At 44.3% G+C, this 14,315-nt stretch overlaps 1 protein-coding gene across 2 annotated transcripts in view; it reads left to right on the forward strand.

Moving 5' to 3' along the window:
* SLC38A4 (solute carrier family 38 member 4) overlaps positions 1-14,315 on the forward strand; it is a 271,144-nt gene that overhangs the window by 222,963 nt on the left and 33,866 nt on the right. For both annotated transcript variants that reach the window (XM_069629871.1, XM_069629872.1), the window contains exons 5-13: positions 13-86; positions 191-283; positions 1,494-1,575; positions 2,431-2,513; positions 2,602-2,660; positions 4,854-5,123; positions 5,251-5,330; positions 7,258-7,358; positions 9,691-9,815. In XM_069629871.1, the coding sequence (XP_069485972.1) occupies positions 13-86; positions 191-283; positions 1,494-1,575; positions 2,431-2,513; positions 2,602-2,660; positions 4,854-5,123; positions 5,251-5,330; positions 7,258-7,358; positions 9,691-9,815 (967 nt within the window). The remainder of the gene's footprint in view (positions 1-12; positions 87-190; positions 284-1,493; positions 1,576-2,430; positions 2,514-2,601; positions 2,661-4,853; positions 5,124-5,250; positions 5,331-7,257; positions 7,359-9,690; positions 9,816-14,315) is intronic.

Genomic DNA, 14,315 nt, shown 5'->3' on the forward strand with positions numbered 1-14,315 from the left:
TTTTCCCCACAGGGTCCTTCTTCTCGGGGTTGCAATATTATCGCTGTACTCTGTCCATCTTCTGCTGAAGACATCGAAGGAAGGCGGTATGTGCGCATTCATTGAATCCAAGGGGTTTTCTTTGTGCTGCATCCATCTGAGTACTTGGTGGTTTACACGGATCCTAATTCTTTTTCTCTGCTTTATCTAGGCTCATTAATATATGAAAAACTGGGTGAAAAGGCATTTGGGTGGCCTGGAAAGATTGCAGCGTTTGTTTCAATCACCATGCAAAACATTGGAGGTAAAATGAATGGAAATATACCAAAAATGTCACCCTCAGTAGTGCACCCCGCACAGTGACTGCGACTTTGGGGGCACACAAAATACCGACTCCCATTACTGCACCCAAGCAGAGTGGGGGTTGTTGGTGTGTCCCCCGCTCTCCTTGGGCGCAGTAACGGGAGTCAGGGGTTGTGGGGGTGTTACTCGCTTACCATTGTGGTAAGCAGGGGGTAAGAATGTTTTTCAAAAAAGCACCCTGCTGCGTCAGTTCCGACCCACGCAAGTGGGAGGAACGGATGCCGCAGGGATAGTGGGGAGTCGGCGGCGCACACAGAAGTGTGCCGCCGTAAAGGTAAGTGGGGTGGGGGGTCAGGTAAAGGAATGGGGGCTGGAGGACGTGGGTAAAGTGAATTATTTGATCACTGTGCTGCACTGTAATTGGCTTTGACATTTTCAGGATCCTTGTCCCCTACCGGCATCGTTGTAGTGTAGCGGTTCAGAAAGGGTGCCGTCACGTTGCTACCAGCACCCTTATTTCCGGACCGCCGGACTTATAATAAGGGCCAAAGTCATGAAAATCAGCAGAAGAAATAGAAAGGCACATGTCATTTGCTGAAAATCAGCCTGAAGGCCTGGCTCATAGGATGAAACTGACAAGAGCATGAAAAAGAGGCCACATTTCCAGCAGAGGCCTTGCAAGAAAAGCCCCAGGAGGGGGAAACGGAGTGGAGGATGGAGAAGTTACAAGAGGAGGTTATACTGAAAATAATGTGGCGGGAAAGGCTGCAAGGAAAGAAACAATTGCCCCATCCGTGTTTTTGCGTTCATGATTATTAAAGGAGAACTGAAGGACTGGTGTGCAGTGATTGGTTGCACCTGCCTCTTTGTCCTCGTGGCTATTACACTGGTTAAGCCCTCGTTTGCATAAGCGGAGGTTGAGATACTGTGACATTAGATTCAGTAATATTGACAAATATTAATAAAGTGCTTAGAAGTGGGAGAGATCCCGCATGAAGCGCTATCGAACTACCTGATAACATAGTTATAATCTGTTCTTTCAAAATGGGTGATGTGGATTTTCTTTGGCTTTGTTATTAAAGTCACTGTAGATACGTGCACGTGTGCATAACGCCTGCGGGGCACGTGAGCTATTCCGATGTCATCTTCTGCACCTGTGCATAATACGGACATGGCACGTGACCTATTCCGATGTCCTCTTCTCATTGCAGCAATGTCAAGCTACCTGTTTATTGTGAAGTACGAGCTCCCGGAAGTCCTCAAGACGTTGATGGGCCTGGAGGAGAGTTCTGGGTAAGTGTGTACTCACTGAGTGTGAGTCCAGTGCAAAGAGGCTGACATTGTACACCAGTTCAGTTCATTAGTGTCCTTTAGGATGTTTTAATAACTGTAATTATTTCCTCAAAGAATTGTCTCTGCAGTCTGGATTTTTCCTCCTGGAAAAAGAGTTTGATTGAAAAATGGAAAGAGATTAATTTCCAAAAAGTAGTTTTGTCATGCTTCCTTTTTTCTGCTAAATATAAATTGATGTAAGAAAAGTTGGACTCTTTAGGTAGGTAGTCAGCATTACTGCAAAAAGTATTGGTTGTTTGGCAAAAGTTATGAATGAATCAGAAGATGTTTAAATTGATATTGTTACTTAAGAAATAATGTATGGGTTTGAAGAAGTTTGATTTAGTAATAAGAAAATGTAAACTGTACTTAAGAACTCAAATATAAGTGGTAACTTTTGAGGCAGTACTAATAAGTAAGTGTTATTTCAGGAAGTTTTTTTTTAAAAAAAATGACATGATTGGTGTTCAAGTAAGAAGGTAAAAAATAAAGTTGTTATTTGATGAATCACTTGAAAATACTTTGGGGCCAGAAACACCAAGCTGGATCATTTAAATGTAATAACAAATAAATTGGATTTTATTTTAAATAGAACTACAAATAGGTGCCCTTTTAACAAAACGTGATATCGCTAATATAATCCTTAAGCGAAACAATATCAAATAAAGTAGAGAGGAACTTCCTTAGTTTGGGCTAATTAGATGTATAATCTTATCATGTTTCTTAATTAAAGTTAAACTGACAAGAAATTCACAGTAAAAGTTGTTGCACCACAATGTAACACTGTTGTGTCTACGTGTCTTTGTTCTCTTCTAGAGAATGGTATCTTAACGGCAACTACCTCGTTCTTATTGTGTCCGTTGCTATCATTCTGCCACTTTCTTTTCTTAAGAATCTGGGTAAGTGCCTTTCAGCACGTCTTCCCTGTAACCATATTGCCTTGTATGATTGAGTTTCCATTTGATCACGTGTGTCTCTTCTCTCTAGGTTACCTGGGCTACACCAGTGGATTTTCTCTGACCTGTATGGTGTTCTTTGTTAGTGTGGTAAGAAAATGCAATGCCTTTGCCATATATATCACATGGGTTAATATAGCGACAGCCATGCATCATGGGTGTAATGCATATGTATAGAGGGAGGGTTTGGCAGAGATGGAAAACATGAAGGGCATTTGTTGAAAGAAAACTCATGGTGGTTTCAACAAGAATTTGTATCGCAAATGAACTGTTCTCTAAATGACAGAGACCTGCCACCTGGAAACAAGGTTTTGGAAGGGTTCCGGAAGCACCTCAAAACCTTCCTCTTTGCTTCTGGTTTCTCTCCCCCTAACCCTGCTGAATTCCTGGCTGAAACTGCACTGGTTACCTGCCCACCCTTTCTGATCTCGGTCCCAGGCCCTGCCAGTTGCACACCTGCACTGCCTCCCTGGCAACGCCTGCACCTGGGCACTGTTTTCTGTATCCCTCAAGTCCCACTACCAGCACTTATGTCTGCACTTACCTTGCACTTGGCACCTTCTGGCCGTTTTACTGTCTTATTATTCTACTATCCCATATACTGCACTTTCCTCTCCCTTCCTCCATGCACTTTTCTCTTACCCCCTTCCCAAGCACTTGCGTGATCTGAATGACACCTGGCCTAGTAAGAACGTTGTCTGTCTTCCCTTTGTTCCCCCTCCCTTGCCTCGTCGCGCCTTGAAACACTTGTGTATTGGCGCGTTATAAATGCCACATCATATCAAGGGTCCTCAACCTTATAAAAAAGGTCCTTTGATGTAGCACAAACGAAGTGAAGGGTTCTCTTCGCTCTTTGAGTGTAACGTGGTGTTTGTCTTTTAAGCAGATGTTGTATATAAATGGCTAGATGGACAAAACTTTTGAAGGGATGTTAATGCATGAATGGGCAGCAAGACAGATGATGGATGGATGGGTGAATGAATAGAGATAGATAAGTAAATAGAATGTTAGATTGCCTAGCTTGGTAAACAATGACATAAGACGATGGATAGACAGTCAAGTAGATAGATAGACAGACAGACAGACTCGGTGTTAGTAAGGGAGTCATTTTGTCTTTGTATAGAGACCGTTCCCTTACGTTACATATTGGCAGGGTGCCATATTCATCAGACGTTAGTGTGAGTATCTAAACTGGAGGATATTTGAATTCTGGAAATATGCGGTGTGCCTCAAGTCTGTGATCTTAACTGCTGGTCCACAAATTCTCTAATTAGATAATTTAAGTAAAATGTATTTTGAATATTGTATGGGTGTTTTTGGAGCATAATTTAAAATGTTTTATGCAGCAACGGCCTGCCTCTGGAATGGCCTCCTTGCCCACCTTTGAGTTGAGCCAGATATTCTTAAGTTCCGGAAACTCCTCAAGACTTTCCTTTTCTCCTCTTCCTTCCCTCTCCCGTTCCCATGCTAGCAGTGCCTCTGCCTCTGTGACTGAGGCCTGGTCCCTTCAGAGCCACAAAGGGGCCAGACCACTCCCCCTAATGGTCCCCTCAGCATCCTTTTCCAGCACTTGCCCGTGGGTCCCTTCCCCGACTAGTCCTAACCTGGTCCTCCTGTCCACTGCACTCATCTTCCCCCTCCCTCTCTTCCCCCTGGCACTTGATTCCTTGGCCTCCCTACACTTGCCCCCCCCTCCCTTAGGCACCCCACTCCTGACCTTCTACCCCCCTGCACTTACCACCTTGTCTTGTACTTGCACGGTAGGATTGTCACAAGGCCAATATAACTGTTTTCCTTTTCTCTCCCATGTCCCTCCCATCCCCCAAATTGTCTTGTGGTGTCTGGAAACACTTGTGTATAGGCGACACACAAATGTCCAATACATAAATAAAATAACATTCAAATACAAATGTGCGTTCCTAACCCCGGGCCATCATTTAAGTAATGCTGTGAGGTGTGGTGAGTGTGTGCAAGTGGCTGAAGTGAAGGGAAGGTCGCGCATGCGTAATTGCGCAGCCCTAGCTCAAACACAGGGGACTTCCTGCTAGAGGCCGAAGAATGAGTGTTTCGGGGCTGTGACCCTCTTATCTATACCTCACCCACATTTGTAAGTGTTATAGACATTGTTCTTCACACAATGTAGTATCAAGGTGATTTTGGCAGTGGGAACTTGAGGTTCAGTGGGCGAAGCAGTGTGTTAGAGGCAGGGACCTCACGTGGGAACTGAAGAATGTCATCCTTGGCTTTGGAATTTACACAGATTTGGTTTGTGTCTCTTTTCAGGTGATTTATAAGAAAACCCAGATCCCGTGCCCCCTCCCATTCCTCAACCATGGTCAAGGGAACATGACAAACCTCACCACAGCCCACATGCAACCCTTGATGGTCCAGAACTACACGGCCAGCTCTGGGGTGAACCTCATGATGGAGTACACCCACGGGCAGGCGGCCAGTCTGGATGAGGAGGCGGCCCGAGACCCCAGCAGCGGAGTGGAGTTTGAAGCCCACAGCGATGAGGCCTGCAAGCCCAAACTGTTTGTCTTCAATTCCCAGGTACACTTCATTCATCAGAATCATGGCGTAGACCGACTGCATGGACCTTTCGGTTGTAGCGCGTACAGGAAATACGTAGCTCTGTATGCCGGGATGCTAAACCTGGACTCCATATTGTATCTTTCAGACGGCGTATACCATTCCCATCCTAGCCTTTGCCTTTGTGTGCCATCCGGAGGTGCTTCCAATATACAGTGAACTGAAAGGGTAAGTCACCATCCAGACAAGTGAACAGTCTATAACCGATAAAGCTAACGCTTCACAAGCTCTTAAGTGGGTGCTGACAGAGAACCAGTCATGGATGCATTCCGCCATGTGCTTTGATCCAAACTGCCAGGCTATTATGCAAGTCTATGCAAAAAGGAAGAGCATAATCGTCCTTGGCACTTAAGGGGTTATTGCACTTGTCAACCTGTCAATAGTGAAATAGAAAATCTGTGGGTTATGAACAGAATTGCTCCGTTAAAAACTCTGACATCAACAATTGCTTGATTTGGATGTGTACGGATGAGTGAACTTCCCAAAAAGTGGCAGGCGGGATTCTCACATTTTTATGAAGCAACCCTGGGAGCCACTCACAATGCACTCAAATCACCCTGAATCTTCATGAAACCATCCAAGCTCAGTGCATTTTCATAGAACAGAGGTGCTGAAAGGCCAAGCGAAAAGTTATAAGTGAGAAAGAAATGGCACATTTCTATAATCTGTCGCAGAATGTACAATTATGAAGTCTATATTTTAAAATCTTAATATAATTTTAAACGATTTACACAAATCAAAATATTAACTAATTAGAATAAAAAAGTTACCCAATTCAAGAACAAGTTCAGTAAAATGACTCAAGATGTATCATAATGTGCACAAATATTAAAATATCATAGATTCTCATTTGTTTGAAACTTGTGAAATATTTTTCAAAATGAAATGCTTTCAAATGTATGAAATACTGTGGCATCAATTTCAAGTAAACTCTGAAATTATTATAATGCATAGAACAATTAACCAAAAAATCACAGTATATTTTGTCTGAATTCTTTAAAGCTTTTGTATTATTTTTAGAAAATATATTTAAATCATTTCTAAAAAGTTGGGACACTACATTCAATTTAAATCTTTTTAAAATGGCAAAAGATATACATGAAAATAGAGAATATATATTTTTACAATGTTTAAAAGCTTTTAAATTCTTTAACAAAATACACATAACCATTTATAATAAAATAAGCTATTTGGTTTGTTTTATTATTTTGTAAATATAAGTTTCTAAAAATGTTCACAATATATGTTAAGTAAATCTATAAATGATAATGATTATATACACATGTGTGTGTATACATTTGGTCAAATCACTTTGTTCAAATCTCCTCAACATTTCCCTTGACTCAAACCACCCAAAATTCAGGTGCTTTTGAGTGTTGCACAATCTGTTCCAATCACCCTTTTTGATTGGCGACAGAACTGCCGCAAATGTAGGTATGCATCTAGAGTAAAATCGCAAGCAATTTAATATTAAATATTGATATTCATTGCTGCTCAAGGCTTATTTACTTGGTGTATGAGTATTACCACCCAACACAGGTGTAATGTTCTAGTAATCAATCACAGTCAACTCCGGACATGTGAATGGTCTGTTTGAGGAAAAGAAAGTATCTTAAACAATGAAATGTCAAAGATTAAGTATATCAATAAAATGGCAGAGTAAAACGATTGTGACAATTTGCCCTTATTAACTAAATGAAGCAAGGGAGCTGAGGGCTATGAAATGACATGTTTCAGCTAGATTAACATTTCTTCATTAGAGCTTCAGGATAAACAATACTTTGTCATGTTTCATCTTCCTTCATTAGCTCAACATGATTTTTAAATTGTGGGTACTTGAACAGCTAAGTTATTTATTCTCAAGCTATTTTGGTTGTTTCATTTTATTGAAACCAATTAATTGGTGTCAAATATTTTTCCGATACTGTTTCATTCTTCTAATTGATTTTTTGGTGATCGACCCCAACTTGCTGTGAAACCCTAAGGCGGTGGGTGGTAATAGTGTAGTTGATGATTGGTTCTTTGGGGGCAGTGTTAGGTCAGAGTGGGGTCTATAGAGATAGTTATTTTCTTTTTTTCTCATCCTTCTTCTTAGACGGTCTCGGAGGAAGATGCAGAACGTTTCTAACATGTCCATCACGGGCATGTTGGTCATGTATTTGCTGGCTGCTCTGTTTGGCTACCTTACGTTCTACGGTGAGTTGACCAGTGCACATAATTAAGCTCCTCTTCGACAGAATATAAACCTCCACTGAATCCCTCCACCCCATCCTTGTATTCATTAACACATCCCTCCCACAGGGAACCTTCCCATTCCCCTCAAAACTGGAGAATCCACCTCCTGCGAAATAAATACTTGATCCTGATTCCGTCAGCAAGTTCCCATCCATCACATAATTTCCTTTCCTAGGCAAAATACTTGAAAGTGCTAGAGCCGTCCAACTTCAAGCACACTTGCCCACTAACTGCCCCCATCCAATGAGGTTTTAGACTCAAATGTAGCACAAAAACAGCCACTACCCAAGTGGTAGATGGTGCACTATGCCTCCCCAAGAATGTACACACCTGCCTCCAGGCAACATTTGACACAATAGACCATCAACGTCTCATCAACATATGATACAACTGTTTTGTAACTGGAAAGGAGGTCTTCTGTTGGTTCACCATGTGTTTGTCCTGATGAACATCTGTGGGTCACCATTTCTACCGGTTGCCTGTGGAGTCCATCCTCTTATGCATAATTTCCAACCTCTTCATAGAACCCTTGTTGACCCTCCTCACCAGCCACAACATCCAAATCAACAAATATACAGAGGAGACAGAACTGTACCTGAAAACATCATTCATCCAAAAATGTCATCAACTGATGGGCTGCCTTGCCCTGAAGAAAACCTGAATGTCCAGCACCGACCTCTAACTTGGTCCCACCAAGACAGAATTCCTGCTCCTCCCCACAAATCCAGCTGCTGCACCCTCCTACCAGGAAAACAAAGTCACCATCTCTGGCAATCAGTACATCACCAGATTCAGGACCTGTCCATTCTAGAAGAGTGGAAATACCAGATAGAAAGGACCAGGATACAGAAATTCTTGGTGTGTGGCCCCATGGAACCTCATGCCTGACAATAATCATACTTGGCTCCATCCCCATTCAGTCCAGAAAATAAATGAAGACCCCACTATTCAAGGAGCCCCAACTTCACCCCAGACCCAAGAGACATACTCTCTGACCCCACTCGGCTCTGAATACCTCCTGATATCAGCCCTCTACATCCCACCCATGTTCTACCCATCACGCTCCTCTTTCAGCTCTTACATGTCCTCCAGTAACAGTCAATGTTGACTTTTCTTTGCTCCCACAAATGTTATGCCGATGATAAGTACTATTGGACGGTTTATCCTGTATGCATCTGATGCATGCCTTTAACCCCTAGCGCAGTACAACATCCTGTTGCTTCCGGAAGCTAGGTTCGCTCTCAATACATTCATTAAATCAAGTAAAAATAAAACATCATGAAACCCGTTCTCTGTCAGGGTTGTCCAACTCCAGGCCTTAAGGTCCGGATCCATATTGGATTTTCAGGATACCTCTCAATATTCATGAGATACATTTACATACAATGATTCTAAATGTATGCACATTTTTCCTCATGAATATTAAGGAGGGATTTCCTGAAAAGCTGTCCGGATCCCGGCCCTCGAGGCCTGGAGTAAGAGAACCCGGTTCTAGGTGTATCTGCAGATGAGGCCGTCTTCCAGTCAGGTTGTGCACCCTTGAAGGTGGACTGCCATCGCTGTGACTTGAGGCCGACAGAATGTTTTGGCCAGTAGCCTTCAGCCTGGTCTCCTGACCTTACAGAGGACTAGGAAACCATATTTACTAAACGTGCAACATCTGAGGTGTGGGTCAGGCCTGTCCCTGTTCCTTCTGCCAGGGCTTCCTCGGTCATTTGAAAAAGTTAACTCCTTAACCCCACAGCACCTCATTGCCTCTTGTATGTACATGTTCTTTCATGCCTCCACCAGGCAGGATGGCGCATTCTGGGGCGCCCACATACATGCAACCAAAGGTCCTCCTCTCAGGAAGGAGAGAGATTGGCAGTGGTTCCATTTGCAGATCTTCAGATCCGCGTCCCCGGTGTCATTATCTGGGCCACTAAGATATTTGGAGAATCCCTCAAAGATGGCAGAGGGATAAGACCTCAAGGGCTACACATGTACATACATGAAGCGTGATGTAAAGTATGTATCCATGATGGATTCATGTTGAAGAGATCTTTCACTTTTGTATATGCATTTTGAATTGTTTGAGATGGCTTTGAAAATACTCAGTAAACACTGGTGTTGCCACCTAAAAGAAGCATATATGTCCTTCTATTTTGCGACATATTCCAGTCCCACGGCATGTAATAATATTGTAACGCCACCCCGGTATGAAAGCATTTGTCCAGGACCCCCAGGAAGCATGAAGTGTTTGTTTGCTTCTCTGACATTATAGCCCAATGATAAGCTTCATCTTTTTTTGCAGGTGAGGTCCAGGATGAATTACTCCACACGTTCATCAAAGTTTACAAGTTCGATACCCTGCTTCTTTGTGTGCGCCTGGCAGTGCTTGTGGCAGTGACTTTGACTGTTCCTATTGTCTTATTCCCTGTAAGTACCCGCAACTCTTCACTTCCTTGAATTTCATTGCATTGCCTCCCTATGTATCCACTGGGTCACGCGCATCACTTCCTATTGTCTTTTTCCCTGTAAGTACCCGCAACTCTTCACTTCCTTGAATTTCATTGCATTGCCTCCCTATGTATCCACTGGGTCACGCGCATCACTTCCTATTGTCTTTTTCCCTGTAAGTACCCGCAACTCCTCACTTCCTTGAATTTCATTGCCTCCCTATGTATCCACTGGGTCACGCGCATCACTTCCTATTGTCTCATTCCTTGTAAGTACCCGCAACTCTTCACTTCCTTGAATTTCATTGCCTCCCTATGTATACACTGGGTCACGCGCATCACTTCCTATTGTCTTATGCCCTGTAAGTACCCGCAACTCTTCACTTCCTTGAATTCCATTGCCTCGCTATGTATCCACTGGGTCACGCGCATCACTTCCTATTGTCTTTTTCCCTGTAAGTACCCGCAACTCTTCACTTCCTTGAATTTCATTGCCTCCCTATGTATACACTGGGTCACGCGCATCACTTCCTATTGTCTTATGCCCTGTAAGTACCCGCAACTCTTCACTTCCTTGAATTTCATTGCATTGCCTCCCTATGTATCCACTGGGTCACGCGCATCATTTCCTATTGTCTTTTTCCCTGTAAGTACCCGCAACTCTTCACTTCCTTGAATTCCATTGCCTCGCTATGTATCCACTGGGTCACGCGCATCACTTCCTATTGTCTTTTTCCCTGTAAGTACCCGCAACTCTTCACTTCCTTGAATTTCATTGCCTCCCTATGTATCCACTGGGTCACGCGCATCACTTCCTATTGTCTTTTTCCCTGTAAGTACCCGCAACTCTTCACTTCCTTGAATTTCATTGCATTGCCCCCCTATGTATCCACTGGGTCACGTGCCTCACTTCCTATTGTCTTTTTCCCTGTAAGTACCCGCAACTCTTCACTTCCTTGAATTTCATTGCCTCCCTATGTATCCACTGGGTCACGCGCATCACTTCCTATTGTCTTTTTCCCTGTAAGTACCCGCAACTCTTCACTTCCTTGAATTTCATTGCCTCCCTATGTATACACTGGGTCACGCGCATCACTTCCTATTGTCTTTTTCCCTGTGAGTACCCGCAACTCTTCACTTCCTTGAATTTCATTGCCTCCCTATGTATACACTGGGTCACGCGCATCACTTCCTATTGTCTTATGCCCTGTAAGTACCCGCAACTCTTCACTTCCTTGAATTTCATTGCATTGCCTCCCTATGTATCCACTGGGTCACGTGCCTCACTTCCTATTGTCTTTTTCCCTGTAAGTACCTGCAACTCTTCACTTCCTTGAATTTCATTGCATTGCCTCCCTATGTATCCACTGTGTCACGCGCATCACTTCCTATTGTCTCATTCCCTGTAAGTACCCGCAACTCTTCACTTCCTTGAATTTCATTGCCTCCCTATGTATACACTGGGTCACGCGCATCACTTCCTATTGTCTTTTTCCCTGTAAGTACCCGCAACTCTTCACTTCCTTGAATTTCATTGCCTCCCTTTGTATACACTGGGTCACGCGCATCACTTCCTATTGTCTTATGCCCTGTAAGTACCCGCAACTCTTCACTTCCTTGAATTTCATTGCATTGCCTCCCTATGTATCCACTGGGTCACGTGCCTCACTTCCTATTGTCTTTTTCCCTGTAAGTACCCGCAACTCTTCACTTCCTTGAATTTCATTGCCTCCCTATGTATCCACTGGGTCACGCGCATCACTTCCTATTGTCTTTTTCCCTGTAAGTACCCGCAACTCTTCACTTCCTTGAATTTCATTGCCTCCCTATGTATACACTGGGTCACGCGCATCACTTCCTATTGTCTTTTTCCCTGTAAGTACCCGCAACTCTTCACTTCCTTGAATTTCATTGCATTGCCTCCCTATGTATCCACTGGGTCACGCGCATCACTTCCTATTGTCTTTTTCCCTGTAAGTACCCGCAACTCTTCACTTCCTTGAATTTCATTGCATTGCCTCCCTATGTATCCACTGGGTCACGCGCATCACTTCCTATTGTCTTTTTCCCTGTAAGTACCCGCAACTCGTCACTTCCTTGAATTTCATTGCCTCCCTATGTATCCACTGGGTCACGCGCATCACTTCCTATTGTCTTTTTCCCTGTAAGTACCCGCAACTCTTCACTTCCTTGAATTTCATTGCCTCCCTATGTATCCACTGGGTCACGCGCATCACTTCCTATTGTCTTTTTCCCTGTAAGTACCCGCAACTCTTCACTTCCTTGAATTTCATTGCCTCCCTATGTATCCACTGGGTCACGCGCATCACTTCCTATTGTCTTTTTCCCTGTAAGTACCCGCAACTCTTCACTTCCTTGAATTTCATTGCCTCCCTATGTATCCACTGGGTCACGCGCATCACTTCCTATTGTCTTATGCCCTGTAAGTACCCGCAACTCTTCACTTCCTTGAATTTCATTGCCTCCCTATGTATACACTGGGTCACGCGCATCACTTCCTATTGTCTTATGCCCTGTAAGTACCCGCAACTCTTCACTTCCTTGAATTTCATTGCCTCCCTATGTATCCACTGGGTCACGTGCCTCACTTCCTATTGTCTTATTCCCTGTAAGTACCCGCAACTCTTCACTTCCTTGAATTTCATTGCCTCGCTATGTATCCACTGGGTCACGCGCATCACTTCCTATTGTCTCATTCCCTGTAAGTACCCGCAACTCGTCACTTCCTTGAATTTCATTGCCTCCCTATGTGTCTACTGGGTCACGCGCATCACTTCCTATTGTCTTTTTCCCTGTAAGTACCCGCAACTCTTCACTTCCTTGAATTTCATTGCATCCCTATGTATACACTGGGTCACGCGCATCACTTCCTATTGTCTCATTCCCTGTAAGTACCCGCAACTTTTCACTTCCTTGAAATTCATTGCATTGCCCCCCTATGTATCCACTGGGTCACGCGCATCACAGATCAACATCTGCAGTAGAGGGTGGGTAATAAGGGAAGGCCGCAGTGGCCTATCAGGTCAAAGGTTCCCCAAGGCAGATATCTTCAATAAAAAAGGGTCATTGTAGAAGTATGAAATTCTTAAAACATTGAAATTGAACAATTATATTTCCTATATGTTCGCAGAAGGTGCTTGTGGATCAGCACCAAAGCACACAATATGGTTGTCGTAGCAGCATAAGTGGATGCTGAGCGTAGGTGGCCTCCCTGTTTTCTCTCTGAGCGCCAACGTGTTTGAAATAAAATAAATAAAGCATGATCTCAGTGTAGGATTTGAGGGCTTGTCACGAGTGAAGTCTGAGTTGGATTCCCAAGAGAAAGATTTGGAATTTGGTTGTGATTGGTTAGACAGTTTAAATGCCCATCAAGGGATCAGCCTCTTTTCTGACCTATGGGGCACTATCTCCAGCAGGCCTGTTGGGGTACTCTGTGATCCCTACCATGTTCCCCTCTTTACTGTGTTGTGAGAGTGGGGACTCAAGAGGTGGGTTGGGTGGGGAGAGAAGGTGAGAAAAAAGGAAAAGAGAGAAGTTCATAAGGATATTTTTTAAATGGAGTGGGACAGTGCAGCATCGTCGAGAGCCAAGAGGAGGTGGCCAAGGCTTCAGGAGGTGCAGGAATAGGTCACCCCTGAGTTGCCCAAACATCTCTGGAACAAACATCAATCCCGTTCCTGACTAGACACACTGACACATAGCACAGCCATCATGGGCGTCTGCCTGAGGGGTGCCAAGCACTGCTTCCTGTGGTGGGTGGTGTACTGGCTGTAGGTAGAGACTGACTATTCCTGGCTCTAGACACGTGACACATAGTGCAGCCATCATGGGTGTCTGCCTGGGAGATGCCAGCACTGCTTCCTGTGTTGTGTGTTGTCCTGTCTGTAGGTAGAGACTGACTATTCCTGTCTCTAAACACACAGACACATAGCACAGCCATCATGGGCGTCTGCCTGAGGGGTGCCAAGCACTGCTTCCTGTGGTGGGTGGTGTACTGGCTGTAGGTAGAGACTGACTATTCCTGGCTCTAGACACACAGAAACATAGCACAGCCATCATGGGCGTCTGCCTGGGAGATGCCAGCACTGCTTCCTGTGTTGTGTGTTGTCCTGTCTGTAGGTAGAGACTGACTATTCCTGTCTCTAAACACACAGACACATAGCACAGCCATCATGGGCGTCTGCCTGAGGGGTGCCAAGCACTGCTTCCTGTGGTGGGTGGTGTACTGGCTGTAGGTAGAGACTGACTATTCCTGTCTCTAAACACACAGACACATAGCACAGCCATCATGGGCGTCTGCCTGAGGGGTGCCAAGCACTGCTTCCTGTGGTGGGTGGTGTACTGGCTGTAGGTAGAGACTGACTATTCCTGGCTCTAGACACACAGAAACATAGCACAGCCATCATGGGCGTCTGCCTGGGAGATGCCAGCACTGCTTCCTGTGTTGTGTGTTGTCCTG

The sequence above is a fragment of the Ambystoma mexicanum genome, chromosome 12 (genome assembly GCF_040938575.1).
Source record: "Ambystoma mexicanum isolate Mex_15411 chromosome 12, UKY_AmexF1_1, whole genome shotgun sequence".
Taxonomy (NCBI): domain Eukaryota; kingdom Metazoa; phylum Chordata; class Amphibia; order Caudata; family Ambystomatidae; genus Ambystoma; species Ambystoma mexicanum.